This window comes from Alternaria viburni (genome assembly GCF_023758015.1).
Source record: "Alternaria viburni strain BMP 2772 chromosome Unknown scaffold_21, whole genome shotgun sequence".
NCBI lineage: Eukaryota > Fungi > Ascomycota > Dothideomycetes > Pleosporales > Pleosporaceae > Alternaria > Alternaria viburni.
In genome coordinates, this window is record NW_026055790.1 from 407,588 (window position 1) to 423,407 (window position 15,820).

Consider the following 15,820-nt stretch of genomic DNA (forward strand, 5'->3'; position numbering starts at 1 on the left):
AAAGTATGCAGGTTGGAGATGATGTCGTAGTCTGGTGTTGGAGATTTCTGGATGTGGGTGAGGGATAGATGGGTTCTAGTGTGTATTGGGGGATCGAGGCAGGCTGGTTGTGAATCAAAAGGGAAAAGTCAAAGCTAAAGTTTGGGATCATGGTGGTTGTGTGCTGGTGGATATCTCATGCCAACCATGGTTTCGTTGTTGCATGTGATGGGATGGGCAACCTCGCCTTTCAGATTGGACGGTAGCATAACCACGTAACGTCTCTTAGAGCCACAGCCGATACTTGCATTCAAGATATCACAACATGCTCTGCAGCATCTCCATCCTTTTGCGCCTCGCCTTCCTCTCCACCGCCCTGCCCAACTTCAGACCCCTTACTCTTGAACACTTTAAACTCCTTACTCACAATATCCCCCGTCCCATCACCCACCCTCCTCACCTCCACAACCCCACTCTTCTTCCTCAGCACAACACTCCACACCCCCTCCCCCACGACGACCCCTTTCAGCCATCCCAGAAACTCCGTCGCAAAATTGATACACACATTGCCATCCCAGCACCCCGTCCCCTGTCTTACCATACCCGGTATCTCATGCGTGTTGAATGTCTGCAGACTCCTCAGAATGCCTGCTTTACTCCGAAAGCCCACGGTGATCTTAGGTACGCCGAGCAAGAACGACTGGGCCCAGAATTTGAGGAGCTTGCGTTCGAATTTCAGGATGTCGCGGTGTTGTTGTTGGCGAGGGGGAGGAAGTTCTTCGCTTGTTTTGAGTTCGACCCATTGCACCTGCTCATCCGGGTTCGTGGGTTTGGGCGCGAGGAGGCCGTCGACTTCGCCGCCTAGTATGAGGCTATGGGGCCCGAAGGATGTGTGGACGATGGAGCAGTGTTGTGCGTGGTTTGACACGACGTCTTTCTGGGACCGTTCAATCTCTTGCCGTGGTGTGTCTTGAGGTAGCGTGGGTATGAGAGCGAGTTTCTCAAATTTGTAACCCCAGTATGTCATCATTTCGCGCGATTGCTGGTCGGGATGCTGGTGGCGGGGAGGTGGGCGCGTGCTTTCTGCTGCGCGGTCGGCGGCTCGGGAGGGGAAGTCTTCTTCGATGTAGATGGTGTTGTTGTGGCGGGTTGCGAACATGCTGAATTCGGCGAAGTTGTCGAAGGGGGCGGTCATGATCTGGGGGGTGTTAGATATTGATCGGGAGGAAAAGCAGCAGCAAGGTAAGAAAGCTGGTTTCGCTTACCTTGCTATGTCTTGTGCCGGCCTGCTTCAACATACCTTGGTCATCATGCCTCGCCAGGTCATGAAGTCGGCTTTGACTTCCTCGTTGCCCGTCTTGTCTTCCATGAGCGCCCTTAGCAGACTGTCCAGATGGGGATCTTCCTTGTCTTCATAGTGTTCGAACGTCTCGAAGCCCTCCTTCAGATCTGCGCCCATTGGAGGTGGTATGTAGTAGTTGATGCCCGACTCATCATGCTGGTACTCGTGGTTGTCATCGTAGGAGAAGTGTGCGACTTCACGAGGGCGCTTTATCTTGGCCGACGCGCCGCGGAAGCGATTGACAGGCTGTATCGAGAAGCGGTGAACTGGAGTATCAGGCCCCGGAGCCGCGCTCTTAGCGGTCGGCATTTCTGTATTCGTCGCCGGAGTTGAGGCTGGAGCAGCTGCTTTTGGAGGCGCGCGAGTTCTGGGTCGTTTCCGGGGCGGCGATCGATCTTCTGTATCCGCCGGTGGGCTTGGCGATTGCGCAGGAAGATCCGTAGAAGCTGCAGCTGGTGTTGAGCCCGCCATGATTCCGTTGTTTGCTGTCGGTGTCACGAAGACGCGCCTCAGGTTTCGCCGCGGGAGTGTCGCAATGCCAAACCCCAGCCGCCCCACCAAACGCTTGTACCTGACTAGCTACGGCGCGCCATCCATCCCACCAACCCCAAAACACCATCAACATCGACCTCACCCCCCATCCCGCCCTACACCTCTCCGAACAAAACACCCGCTCTACCTCATATCCCCATACAACCAACCCACCATGGACAACCGCGCAATCCGCCTCCCCCCAACAACCCGCCGCAACATCTTCGCCGCCCACACCGCCCAGCAACAACAGCCACAACCGCAACAACAACCCGCGCGCCGCCAGAACCAAGCCGCACCCTCCATCCGCCCCGACAGCCGCGAAATAGAACAAGATATCTTCATGCAACCCACCGAAGACGAGTTCGTCGAGCGCGACGACATCGGAGAATACATTGTCAAAGCGCCGGCGCCTGTGTACAGGGAAATGGGCGTGGGTAGTGAGGGGGATGAGGAGGGTGGTATGTTGATCCCATTCCCATTCTCTCTACGGGAAGACGGAGACTGGTGTGAGATGGTATGGGGAGAATGCTGACATGTGCATGTGAACAGAGCAAGAAAACGAAATGATTCAACTGTACGGCAAGACCAACGCACAGTGGGATGCTGTTGCTGTGGAAGAAGAGATTCGGGCTGCGTTGAAGAGTAGTCTCAAGAAGAAGGTGGCTAGTTTGGAGGATGATAGGTGGATGTTTGAGGGGGAGGGGGAGGGCAGGAAGTAAGCTGGGGTTTTGTTGGAGATGGGTATGTGAATTTGGGGGTTTGAGGGAACTAGGAGGCGTTTGGATTGTGATACCCTAGTATATGGCTATGGACATTGATGTTTGTCTGAATTGGGTTGATGTTGTGTGAAAGTTTGAGTGAGGCCTGTATGCCTTCGATGTATTTTGATGTGACAGTAGTTTGTGGATCGTGTCGCGGGGAGGTAGTCAGAGTGAGATCTAGGCGTCTTCGTAGGACTATGAAGCATGCCGTCGAATACATGGTGTCCTCAGACTGGTGTTCTCGAGTATGTCAATAGTACATGATGACTACGTAGAGGCGGAGGTCGAGAGATAGGCCAACACAAAAACGTTGAACACATCCCTGGTACACGACATAAATAACAAGTAAAAATGCAAGAGTAATCAAGTTCATTCGCGGACTTATGCTCATCATGGCTGCCGCATCTACAAACCCCCCACCCTCAATCCCACCACCAGCCCAAACGCCCACCAAAAAAAAACCTGGGTATCAAAACACATTCCTAAACGCCTCTTCCCCTCTCACGCCCGCCCGGCCACCAATCCCGCCCAAAATCCCCAAATCCCTGAACACGAATTAGCAAAACCGCACCAATTCAAGTCACCCACAACAAAACTTACAACATCAAACCGCCTCCTCATACCCCTCCCCACCATACAGTCTGCCCGCCCAATTAACCGCAGCCAACACCACGAGAACCCCCTTGTTCAGCTCCTCGAGCTCCGCCTCCTCCTCCTCGTCCAGCGTCTCTTCGAGATGCTGGTACATCTCGATGCGCTCGTACAGCTTGCTCGCCATCTCCTCGAGGCCGCGGAAGAACCAGTAGAGGCGCTTCTGCGCCGCCGAGTCGGAGGCGGGCGGCAAGTGCGGGAACTCCGCGAGGGAGGGGACGTGGAGGTTGGAGAGGTTGATGGTGAAGTTTTCCATCTTTGTGTTGATGGAGATGCGGGGGTGAGGAGGGAAGGTGGTTTTGTGGTTTTGTGGTAGTAAAAGTGGTGGTGGTAGTAATTGAGCTTGTTGTGATGGTGGTGATGGGCTTGTTGGTGCTGGTTTGGGGTGTTGGGGAAGCTGGGTTTTGAGCTTTTGTGTGGGCGATCTGGGGGTGCCAAGACTGCGTTTGGCGACGGTCTGGCTTCGCTATTGTTGAGCGCTTTACGCGTAGTGACGGTGACGGCGTTATTCAGCGAGGCTGGGGGGAGTGCCTGCTGCTATTGAGGGGGAGGCGAGCTAATGTTTTGGTGTAGGGTATCCGATGTGGGGTATGCATCGACGAGGGTGAAGTACATACTTTACCCCGACGCCCTCATTACGGCGACGCCTTTCAACGAGCCCTTCTACAGCGCGATGTAGCTACCGCCCTCCCTCGAGACACCGCCGTCGTCCTCCTAACCTACGATCGTATACGCCTCAAGCCGCTGCCGCAAGCGCCCCGACCGTACGACGAGACCGAGTATACAAGGTGGAGGCACAACAGGGGCATGCGGAGGCACACAATGGGAAGGAGACTATACGGTGGGACAATGAGAAGGTTCTTGTACTCAATTGCCAGCCCTTGATTCGAGGGTATGTCGCAGTCGAGTCGGACAGCGGAGGAGGCAGCGCCCTGTCCGCCAGCGACGAGGCTGACGATCCTTCTTGCCATGCGCCCCCGACGCCAATGGCAGCAGCTCTAGGCTATTATGCGACGGGCGGCGTAGAGTTGGACTGATACTGAGGTTGAGGAGATGCGGAAAAGGTTGACAGGCAATGGGCAACGGACATGGAAGGCACGGCTCTACCGGGAAAGGGGCAGTCCATGAGCTACAGGCCAGGGCCAATTCACGCGCTCCGTATACGTGCTGGCTTCCTGAGTTGCATAGTCTTCTGATGAGGGTGGTGATGGTCCTGTCGCGCGGCCTCCCTGACCTGCCTTGTGGAGTTGAGGCTTTGGCTGCGGACAGCTAACATGACGGAACTGGTCTGAGGGAAAGGGGCAATGCAGTAGCTACAGACCTGGAGTAGTAGACGCTCCTGGTCTACATCTTGAAGTCGCTCGTGCCTGCCTGCCGCAAAGGTTGTGATGTTCTCGTCGCGCGGTCTGCCAGCCCGCCAGCCCGCCAGACCCTGGGCCTTGAAGAGGCCATTCGCGCGGCCTCGCGACGAGCGGTCCGCGTCCGTCATGGGATGTTCATGAGTGGCTGAATGCTTCTTGTGATGCCAAAGTAGAGCCTGAAGTTGTTCACATCCGCCCTGGCCGCTCGAGTCGTTGTCGCGGAGGTCGCGAGGGTCTTCAAGTCTCCTTTTCGCAGAGCATGTTGAGGGTCGCCATTCGAGCAGCGCTTTTCTCGTGAATGTTCAGCAGATGTTACCGCTCAGTCTACGTGCCCGAATGTTGCTCTGCCCCTCGCTGTCGTCGCTCCTGCCGTGAGTCGCGAACCTGTGGCCTCTGCCCTTGAAGCAGTCGCCGACCGCTTTCTACAGCACAGCCCACATGCAATGCTGGGTTTCTGCTGGCGAGCTCGAGCTTGGCTTGGAGACATTCTTCGTTCCGAACAATGCAAGTGACGATGTCTGCGCCCCCTAGAAGCTGGCCGCAATCCTGAAGTCGCGAATCGGCAGGCTCCGCCCCTTTAGCCGTCACGAAGCGCGCTCGACAACATAGGTTACTACGTAATGCGGAGTTTCTCTTGATGAGTCTCTAGTTGGTCTCAAGGTCGCTTTCAGTCTCGGAAATGCAAGTGATCACGTCCGCACCCCCGTGAAGCTGTCTGCACGCCTGGAGTCGCGAATTGTAGCTCCTGCCGTTTTGGCAGCCACGGAGCGTGCCCAAGAGCAGCGGTCACCACAGAATGCTGAGTCTCTACTGGTGATCTTCTCGTCCTTCCCGTGGCGGTCTTTATTCCCAATCATGCAAATGGTCATGCCCGCGCCCCTGTGAAGCTGTCCGCATGCTTGGAATCGCGCCTGCCTGTCCAGCGGGCTCAGCACCATCCCCGCGGCCTCTGGATTCATGAGAAGCTGCTCAATCTCAGGGGTGACGTGTTGTTTCCCAAGAAGCTGGTTCCCGATGCCACGCCTTCTGGAGTCTCACCGCGTCCATGATGTTCAGCTTTGGAGTTGTTCTCCGCCCCGCTTCAGCGTGCCTTCCTAGAATGACCGTGTTTGTTCCCTGCCTGCCACAAGCAGCCACTGCTGCCTCAACAAACAGAATGACGCGGCGAAGCTTACGCGTCTGGGAATCATGCTCTTGATCGCCCCCCGCTCGTTGCACACGCTTCCAGCTGACAATGTGCATGTGCCGGCCTCATGAGCTCCCCGCGGACATCGTGAGATCCACCAACACGCTTCCAAGGCGTGTCTGAGGGGGTTCCCCAGCTTTCGGTCAATGAAATCTGGCAATTTCTCTCACTTCCACGTGGATGAGTGGGAGATTTGGCAATGCCACGTAGACATTTAAGCAGCTCACAGCACTCCCATCCATCTTCCAACTCGCTGCACAGGCTTCTTCTTGCACCATTCTCACGCACTTTCACATCTCCGGCGCTCCTTCACGCTCCTGCCACTCCTGTCGTCCTGCCACTCCGGTGCCCGCTATTACGCGGCCAGACGTCCTGGACGACGCTAGAACCGGTGAGTGGGTCCTCGAGATAACGTGCAAAAGCGGTTGAGGGATGGAACTTCAACCTCAGGCTTCGTCTTGCAGCTGCGATGCATCACCAACTCCATTGATGCCTCGTATGCCTGAAAAACAGAAGTTGTAGAGCTCGTCGAGCGCTATCTCCTCATGCTCGTCTGGCCCCGTCCGGTTGGTGGTTCTCCTGGAGTTGTGGGATATCCGAATCGCTTCCTTCAAGTTCCTCCGCCAGGCCTCGCCGCGACTTCCTCACCACGACCTTCTCTCTGACTCTTTTGCTCCCAATCCGAACGGTGAGTTCTCTGGCCTCAGATACTGCCGTCACCTGACCTCCGGAGCTTCGGCGCTAGTGCCAGTATATAAACAGCCCTTCCCCCGCGCCTTCCATCTCTTGCCCACTCACACCCACCCACATCCCCATCCCCACCTGATATTGACAGACTCCTTGCTTGAGCTTTGCCAATCATCCATCTCTTGCCTTCTTTACATCCACCTCTTGTACAACATCAAGACCCTTCCTCAACATCCAAAGATGTCTCACCCTTCACCCAACTCCTCGTCGGCCAACGGTCCTCCCTCATCCCCCTTTGACGGTACCAACCCAACCGTATACTCCCCCGATGTCGAGCGCAAGCCCAACCACCGTCGTCAACTTACTGCTATCCCCATTGGGAAGCAGGCCGCCAAGAAATTTCTTCCGGAGCCGCCGGCGTATGTCGAGGGTGCCTTCGTCGATGAACTCGATGAGTTCAACAACACCTTCGTCTCTCGCTACCTGTACGTCGAAGGCGGCCATGATGCAGAGCATCTCAAGTTCCTGGTGCAGAACCAGATGAAGCGCGTAAGTGTCGTCCCCTTCCTCCACCATGCTTCACACTAACCTCTTGCAGTACGACTGCTTCAAGCACTCGGCCATCTTCCTTCAGGATCCTCACGCCGCTATCTTCATTCGATTCGACAGCCTTTCCGACGCCATCGAAGCTCGGGACCTACTCATCCAGGCCGGCTTCGCCACTCATTACGCAACTATGGACGACCTCGCGCGCTCCATGCCCAAGGATATCCGCGATATCCAACCGTTCGAAGGCCAGATGTTCTTGTCAATGTTCATCGACGCGAACCCCGAGCACGCCGTTTGGGAGTTCACTGCTGAGGACTACGAGGACATCAAGCACCAAGTCGACCTCATCGCGAGGGAGTTCGGTATCGTCCGCAACGTCGTCCACGTCGACACTGTTCACGATGAGATGCGTCTGATCTTCCGGATCGAGTTCGATTCCATCGACGCCGCACAGCGCGCCATCCAGTCTCTTCGCCGCACGCCTGTCTATGGCTTCGGTGCTGATGTAAGCACCTCACCTCCAACTCTTCTGTTCTTGCTAACGTTCTCACAGAGATCGTACTTCTGGTCCACCATCAACGTCGGTGACTGGGTCGATGAGCGTCCGCTGGGCTCTCACCGCTTCCAACATCGCGGCGATACTCGTCGCCCGTACCGCGGTCAATTCCGCAACGAAGACCCCCAGGATGAGCACAACCGTGTCCGCCGCGAGCGCATCCTCGACGGCAGCGATGTGCGCACCACTGTCATGCTCCGCAACATCCCGGCAAACTGCGACTGGGTAAGTCTTTCCTTCCACGTCTGTTCCGAAGCCTTGCTAACTCTTTTGACAGATGACACTCAAGAACATCCTGGATCAGATCTGCTTCGGAACGTACGACTTCGTGTACCTCCGCATCGACTTCAAGAAGTGTGCCAACGTCGGCTACGCTTTCATCAACTTCACGGACGTCGGCGGCATGCTGATGCTCCTCGAGATGGAGTTCCGGTACTGGCCTGGTTTCATCTCCGACAAGAAGTTCGGGATCTCGTATGCGACAATCCAGGGACGCGAGGCGCTTGTGCAGAAGTTCAGGAACTCCTCTGTCATGCAGGAGACGCCTTACTGCCGCCCGCGCCTGTTTATCACTCAGGATGAGGCCGAGTTGATGAACTCCATTCGCCACGCCGGTACCGAGCTGCCTCTCCCCCGCCCCGACAACATTTCGAAGTTGCAGCGCTCCATCGATAGTGCTCGTAGCACTGGTCTGTTTGCTCCTCGAGCATACTCATCCGGTACGGAGTACCGCCACCACTTCAGCACCTTCGACCGCGGTAGCCCTCGCGACAACTACCAGACTGCTATGCACCACGCGCAGCAGCACGCCGCTCCCCTCCAGTTCGCCGGCTTGACCGAGGCTCAGAAGCAGAAGATCGAGGCCTGGTACCTGCACGTCTTCGGCGGCGGCCACCGTGGACCTATCCCCTTCGACTCTATCCCCATGACCCATATTCAGCTGTACTTCGAGGAGCACCCCCATCTTGCGCCAATTCGTCTGACCATGGCTCGTTCTTCCGGCAGCGGCAACGGCACCCCTCGTCGTTCGGGACGCGGTTCTGATAGCGACAACTGGCGTGGAGGCTCCTCTGGTCCCTCCCAGGGCAACCGCAAGCGATGGATGTAAACACCTTTTACCCACCTACGCATACACGGTCGCAACGTCTCTTCCGGCTAGACCTTGCGCAACGAGTACACGGCTTCTTTCTTTGTTTTCAATCTGTTCCCAGATGTTTGCCAGACCAGGACTTTTCTTTACGATTTGATCGGTATGGCTATTGACACACTGTATCGGGTGTATGTCTTCTGGGTCGGATTCGATGCGATTTGTTCATGATGTGGATGCTTGGCGGATTGAAAGAAGATCTGACCTGATGATGGATGCCACTGATGAACCTGAATGTACCTAATACTTGCTTTTCCAATCAAAACTTCATGAGCTTTGCTCACCAAACTTGTTCCTTCTCTTGCTTCGTGACTTGGTGTGGGGATGTCTTGATCATTGACTTGGTTGTTTGTCTTCGCCAGATCCTGGTGGCTTTGACGTGAGGAGACTGTTGGATGTAGCCGTGAACTTGTCGACATTGCCGTGCGTGATGCCAACTGAAGAGGGTTCTGGTGTCGCGCATGATGAGCGGAAGATGAGGTAGTAGCAATCCACGAGTAGTGCTCCAGCCACGGTCATGCAGGAGACCCCCTACTGCCGTCCTCGTCTGTTCATTACTCAACTACAGACTAGTTGAGCGATGAAAAGATGAGGGCAGCAGTAAGGAGTCTCCTGCATGTCCGTAGCTAGAGCACTATCCATGAAAAGCGGCAACTTGGAGATGTTGTCCGGGCGAGGAAGAGGCCGTTCGTACATGTAGTGGCACCCCGGTACGTACAGCTGAATATGGGTCATCTTAATCGAGTCGAAGGGGATGGGGCCGCGGTGGCCGCCGCCGCCGAACTGGAGGGGAGCGGCGTGCTGCTGAGCGTGGTGCATGCTGCTGAGCGTGGTGCATAGCAGTCTGGTAGTTGTCACGAGGGCTGCTGCTGCGGTCGAACGTGCTGAAGTGGTGGCGGTACTCATTGCCTTGAGTGATCATCTCGGGCAATTGTCTCATGTCTTGGACAGGACAAAACTTTTTGTCGGTAACAGTAAACTCGTTGACATTATCGCATGTAATGCCCGACAGAGAAATGAAGTCGATGCGGAGATAGAACCAGTCATACGTGCCGAAGCAGATCTGATCGAGAATGTTCTTCGGGGCAGGGTCGTGATGTGTCGAGCTGGGGAACTGGAATGGCCATCGCTAGCCTGCAGAGCGATCTGCCCGGATCTTCCGCGCCAGTTGTCGCTGTCAGAACCACGGGCTGGACGACGAGGAGTCGACGCCATACTCTTTTGGAAGCGATGTTTACAGGGGGTGGGTCGTGGGTGACGACGGTGGCTGCTCCTCGAAGTACAGCTGAATGTGTGTCATCGGGATCGATACTGCGATTTCTGTGCCCGAGGGGAAAGCTTCCCACGTTTTGTCGTGAACTGCAGGCGTGATGCAGATGTACCAATCTGGTTGGGAAGGCGGCATACAGTCTGCAGCTTCCAGATCCTGGAGGGTCGTTGGCCGATGAGGAGTTTGGTGAAGGGTGCGACATGATGTCGAAAAAGGGTCTTGGTGTTGTACAAGAGGTGGATGTAATGAAGGCAAGAGATGACCCATTCACTCTTACACTATCTCATCTGTCATGCCTGCAAGTACCCCGGCGCCAACGATACCTCCATCCTTGGCCTCCTTGAGACATGGTGGTGAGGCTTGCGCTCGACATCGGGAGAGTATACCGTCGGGTTGGTGCCATCGAAGGGGGATGGGGTGGGAACTGGCTCTGCCAATCTTGTCCTCCTGCCTGCTGCGGAGCGTTGGGATTACCAACGAAGAGATGGGCAGATGATAATCAAGAAAGGGGTGTGAGTATGAAGTTATAAGCCACCATATAGGCCGGCGGCTCTGGAAGGAACTTCTTCGCGGCCTGCTTACCGATAGGGATTGCGGTCAGTTGACGACGGTGATGCCAACACCCAGTGTGTTCATGTAACCGTGTCGTGTCATACCATATCCAGACATGCCGCCATCTGGCTCTCCGATTAGCTCAACAAAGCCGACTCTTAGATTTGTGCCACCAACGAAGATTTGGGCATCTAATGATCAAGAGAGGGTCGTGAGTACAAGCCGTAGCCCATAACATAGGCCGGCGACTCTGGGAGGGAGGTCTTGTACACCTGCTTGCCAATAGGGATTGCGGTCAGTTGACTTGATGTCGCCTCCATCTGGCTCTCCGATTAGCTCAACGAAGCCGACTCTCAGATTCGTGCCACCAACATCGATGCTCAAGAATTTGCCCTTCTCTTTGCCTGTGGGGAGCGCCGTGACGGGTGTGAGCCTCAGTCAAGCCGGCGAACTGGAGGGGAGCGGCGTGCTGCTGAGCGTGGTGCATAGCAGTCTGACCAGGAAATGCTCAATGAGCATGCCAGCGACGTCCGTAAAGTTGATGAAAGCGTATCCGACGTTGGCACACTTCTTGAATTCGACGAACATATTACGTGGTGGGCATCTTATGATCAAGCGAGGGGTGTGAGTATTGAGTCGTAGCCCACAATATGGGCAGGCGGCTCGGGGAGGGAGGTCTAGGACGTCTGCTTGCCGATGTGATGGCAGTAACGCTTCATCTGGTTCTGGACCAGGAACTTGAGATGCTCAGCATCTTGACCGCCTTCGATGTAGAGACAGTGATGTGACTTGCGTTCGACCCTAGGAGCGAAGCAAAGACTTCGTCGAGGACATAGTCCAGGCGTGTGAATGTACTTTCAGGGTATGTGGAGTGGGTACACATGTATGTGCGATGGTGATGAGCTCAGGGTGGGACGAAGATGGCTCATCTGGAAGGCGCGACGGAAGGTATCAACGAGGGATTCGAACGCATCCAAATTCCGCTCACGGAATACAAGGGATGACAGAAGACAGCTACTGGTAGCTCAGGAGTCTTGTCACTGGCGTTGTGTCGTGGAATGACCGACTCGTCGACGGTGATGCAACTTGCACTCACGGCGGACACGGTTGTGCTCATCCTGGGGGTTGGTGCCGTCGAAAGGGCAGTGACCAACTGACTCCCCTCGCGTACTGAGGCATTGGGGCGTATCAATACCAGCAAAGACAATGGTACTGACGCATCGCCAGCGATTACTGAAGGGGGCATGGCGAATGCTGTCCACAGCGAAAGTTCAGAGTGAAGTAAGTTGAGATGAAGAGGGAAGAAGAAGCGACGCGAAACTCTACCCCTCTTCTCTCTCATGACCCATAATTCGTGACACTACGGTGCACGCTGGCGGGGAAAGAGCATCTGGGTCTGCTGACCCTCACGAGAGGGCTGGCTCAGGGGGGCAGTTGGCCTCACAGCATGCCTACGGTATAGACATGGAATGAACATCTTCAACTTTGATACTACGTCCCCTATCAAAGTCTAAGATATCACATCTCAAGCCTTGCGGCATCTGCCTGCCCATGGTTTCACAAACTCCATGATCTCGCTGTCGTAGTCCGTAGGTATCTTGGTGCACTGTGAAGCCCGCTCCTCACCCACAGGTTTGCAGTCGTATGCTGTGCCTCAACATGTCGGGAATGTCTCGAGCTCGTCAGAGCTGACTGTGTACCTCCCGGGCATGCTATTCCCTTTGCGTGCAGCACTCCTCAGCCCCTTGTCGCCGTCTGCCGCGAGGACGCAGAATCTCAATGTGGGGCGCACGGGCCACAGCAGTCTATCATGAAGCCCGTTGGTGGTGTAGCAGCTGGCCCCCACGGCCTCACCAGCGGCGACGACGACACATTTCATACCGCTCTTTACCGCCGACGTGTCTTTGTTGGCTAACCGTTCGACGGCCGACAGTACTACGAAGACATTCCCGGTATACTATCGGTGGTGGCGGCGGAATACGTTTGCTCCGCACGAAGGGCTTGCTTGCTGCCTCTTTTGAGCCATACCGACTCACCCACCACGCCGAACCACCGCCACGATCAAGGACACTATACTGCGGGCAAGAAGCGACGACATTCTTCTCTTTAGCTCACGCGCGTGCGATGACCCCCGCGGCACAATCTGGACGAAGACCGGCGGCGGCGGCGGGCGGGGTGACTTGTTTTCCTCGACCTCTATTGACGCGGCGACACGACCTGGCGTCGGCGGAGTGGGCAGCGCGAGAGATGCATACATGAACAGGTATAGCACCTTCTCCTTTGACGTGCTGGTCATACTAACATCGCGAGCAATCGTATACGCAGGCAGCACGACCGACTCTTCTATCAGCAGAGCGCGACCGACGACGACGCAAGCTTTTCGGGCCCCAACCTCTTCTCGCGGTCTGCAAGATAGGACAGGACCGACGACAATGGTACAGCTACACAGGACATCATGTAGTTGGCCGCCTCAGCTTCTCCGTTGACAATGGCGACGAGCGCGAAGGCCTCCGCGGCGACATCTCCCAAGACGGACACGCCTTCATCCACGGCCTTCATCCATGGCCAAGGCCAGTCGTACAAGGCACCTTTACGGCGATAAGACTTGAGCGATAATTCGGAAGAGCGCGGGAGGTCGGTCGCGGCGAGTGCAGCAAGGGAGACATCCTGATCCTTCGACCGCGTCGTCTGAAGTTCAGGCTGACGAAGATGGCGCCGACTAGTTCGTACCGAGCCAGCCCCTGAGTCAAGACAGGTACACTACCAAGCGCCATCTTAGCCGCAGACGCCTCTGGACCGAAACAATGGAATGGCGTATGTCGCGCATGGTAGCGAGTTTGTGGTGGACGTCTTGATCCTTCTTCTTCGGAGACAACTCCTAGCCGGATGGCTTCGGCTTCTACTTCAGGGTCGAGTAGACTTGAAGCTATTATAGTCCGCAGACGTGGCGTTTCCAGGGTCAGGGGACTGCGCACAAGTCCGCTTCCTGTGTACTCAACAGCTTTGAGGCCGCGGCAGCTTGAAACCTCAGCCTAACTCGGATGCCTTAGCCGTAGACAAGGTCGAAGACGAGACATGGCTTGCATCTGCGCCAGCGCCAGCGCCAGCACCAACGCCCATAGGGTCCGAACAAAGCCGGCTGGTCGAGACTGATGGCGATGGCTAGTGTGCCTGTATCTTCGCCCTGCTCGACAGACGCAAAGAGAGATGAGGTCACAATCGGCTGAGACAGGCGACCAGGGCTCCTTGGGCAAGGGCATCCGTTGTCGTCGAGCTTGCTGGTCGACCACTTTCAACAAGTAGTAGTCCGAGCGCTCAGAGTGCCAAATGAGGCGCCTGCTGATGACCCTGTTCTGTATGGGATGGGGTCTGGCCGTCGTCCGACGACGTGCTGACAGCTTGGAGGCGTGAGTATGCCGGACTGAGTTTGATGAAATCGCAAGAGACTGTCGGTGAGCAGCATGCCCTGAGCATGTCTATGCCGGCAGGTGCATTGATTATTGGAGTCCATACCTGTGGTGGATGTATCGCTGACGATGTTTGCCGACCTTGGAGCTCCAAGGACTCACCAAACATACCTTTCATCGTCGTCGAAAAATTGTGCAACACCAAGACGACAGCGAGCATATCACGCGTTGAATCCGACGCTGAAGCTGGGAACGCTGCTGTTCGAGTGGCCGGAGATCACCGTAGCCACTTCGAACCAAAGCGGATCACACACAGCTTTGCTGGAACTACATCTCTTTCGCAGCGACGTCGATCAGGCCTACGTTGAAATGTGCAGTTCAACACAGTCATGATACGCATGGTGACCACCCCAAGTCCTTGCTCTTTCTGGCCACCTTCGTTTGCTCGCTGTCGCAAGGCTTGCCATCATGCTACGATTGCTGAGGCACAACGGTAAGATCATCTCCGGAATATGCCATCATGGAAACCAGTTCCAGCTGAAGGTCTGCACGCCGATGGTCATGCGTCACGCGCCCTGCAGACTAAAAGCTTTACCGTGATCATGGTGGGAGATGCCATGAACGGCTTGCGAAGGGCCGTGGGGTCCTTCTTGCGTCGCGGCAAGATCACCAACAGTCTGTCGGCCCTGACCCGTTTCGATATGTGCTGCAGGCCATGATGCCGTTGTGGAGACGGCCATCTATCAAACGAAAGCGAAAACGAGGCGATCCGAAGCTTGTGGAGTCTTGTGTTTACATGACTGGTAACTTGTCTCCATTGTCAGCCGGTGGGGCGTTCCGATGCGCTCATGCTCGCTGTTGTGCCTCTTCCAGCAGGATGTACCACGCACTCGCATTCGCATGCACCATGGCAGCGCTGTGACGAACTTCTTGCTTCTTCTCGTATGTCGTATCAAGTGGGTCGCATTGGCAATACACAGACGGGCCGATCTGCCAATGTACAGTTCATGTGTGTGGATGCCGTAGACGGGCCGTCTAGTCGCGCATGTGTCTCCGCTTCCGCAAAACTTCGACTGCAGCGCAATGTTGTATTGCTGGAGTGGGTATGGGTCTGACATGGGTATAGTAGATCGGGATCTTCGATTGTATTCGTCGCGTCGAGGCATCGTGTGCAACATGGGTCTTCTGCTTCGTTTTCGGATTCCTGCCAGCCCCGCCGTGGGATGTGCGGCCAGCGACGAAGAGGCTTCCTGCATGAGTCAATGCGACACGGCGCTGCGATCTGCAAGCATGAATAGCTACAGACCGAGCGCTTGCGCGCTACTTACCGCTGGTGTCGCTCTTTTGGTGTTTGTCTGTCTGGGGAGGGGTAGTTCAGAAGATCGACGAAGCTGTCGACTCCAAGAACTTTGATATGAGCAGCGGCCCGAAGGGAACTTCCCTTGAGTGTGATCGACGGCGGACTGGAGTGAGGAGGCTCGCATCGATTGTGGTCGCCGACCTACAAAAGGTCAAAGTTGCGATTGCCTGCGAAAAGCCCCCTCGTGGCCAGCGGAGCAGCCTGAGCCGCATTCGATGCAATGCAGATGCATGCATACAGCCTCACGCCAAAGTATCCTTGTGTGTGGGTATTGCCTTATTCGAATGTCTCGTCGTTGGTGTTGAGGGGCTGATGTAATTGCTTCGGGGGTCCGCTTCGATGCGCCGGCAGCGCCGCCGCGGCCAGGCCTGGCATGGTATTGATGGAGAGTATGCGGCTCGCCGAAGCCAGCCCAGCTGATTGGGCAATACTCTTTGTCGTCTCCGTTGCGGTCGACGCTGGTCAGAGGGGCTGTGGG

The 15,820-nt window shown here is 55.8% G+C and overlaps 4 protein-coding genes across 4 annotated transcripts; 2 read left to right on the forward strand and 2 right to left on the reverse strand.

Annotated features, from left to right (window-relative positions):
- Positions 1-289: 289 nt before the first annotated feature.
- On the reverse strand, positions 290-1,630 carry J4E79_008708 (uncharacterized protein; the record flags this gene model as incomplete). The annotated part of the gene is made up of 2 exons (XM_049357563.1): positions 290-1,177; positions 1,280-1,630. The coding sequence occupies 2 exons, from the start codon at positions 1,628-1,630 to the stop codon at positions 290-292; spliced, it is 1,239 nt and encodes a 412-aa protein (XP_049208034.1).
- A 397-nt stretch (positions 1,631-2,027) lies between these two features.
- J4E79_008709 (uncharacterized protein) lies at positions 2,028-2,574 on the forward strand (the record flags this gene model as incomplete). The annotated part of the gene is made up of 2 exons (XM_049357564.1): positions 2,028-2,313; positions 2,405-2,574. The coding sequence occupies 2 exons, from the start codon at positions 2,028-2,030 to the stop codon at positions 2,572-2,574; spliced, it is 456 nt and encodes a 151-aa protein (XP_049208035.1).
- Positions 2,575-3,220: 646 nt separating this feature from the next.
- On the reverse strand, positions 3,221-3,523 carry J4E79_008710 (uncharacterized protein; the record flags this gene model as incomplete). The annotated part of the gene is made up of 1 exon (XM_049357565.1): positions 3,221-3,523. The coding sequence occupies one exon, from the start codon at positions 3,521-3,523 to the stop codon at positions 3,221-3,223; it is 303 nt and encodes a 100-aa protein (XP_049208036.1).
- A 3,218-nt stretch (positions 3,524-6,741) lies between these two features.
- Positions 6,742-8,714, forward strand: J4E79_008711 (uncharacterized protein; the record flags this gene model as incomplete). The annotated part of the gene is made up of 4 exons (XM_049357566.1): positions 6,742-7,050; positions 7,100-7,555; positions 7,604-7,831; positions 7,884-8,714. 4 exons carry the CDS (start codon positions 6,742-6,744, stop codon positions 8,712-8,714), a joined length of 1,824 nt encoding a protein of 607 aa, XP_049208037.1.
- Between the last annotated feature and the right edge of the window lie 7,106 nt (positions 8,715-15,820).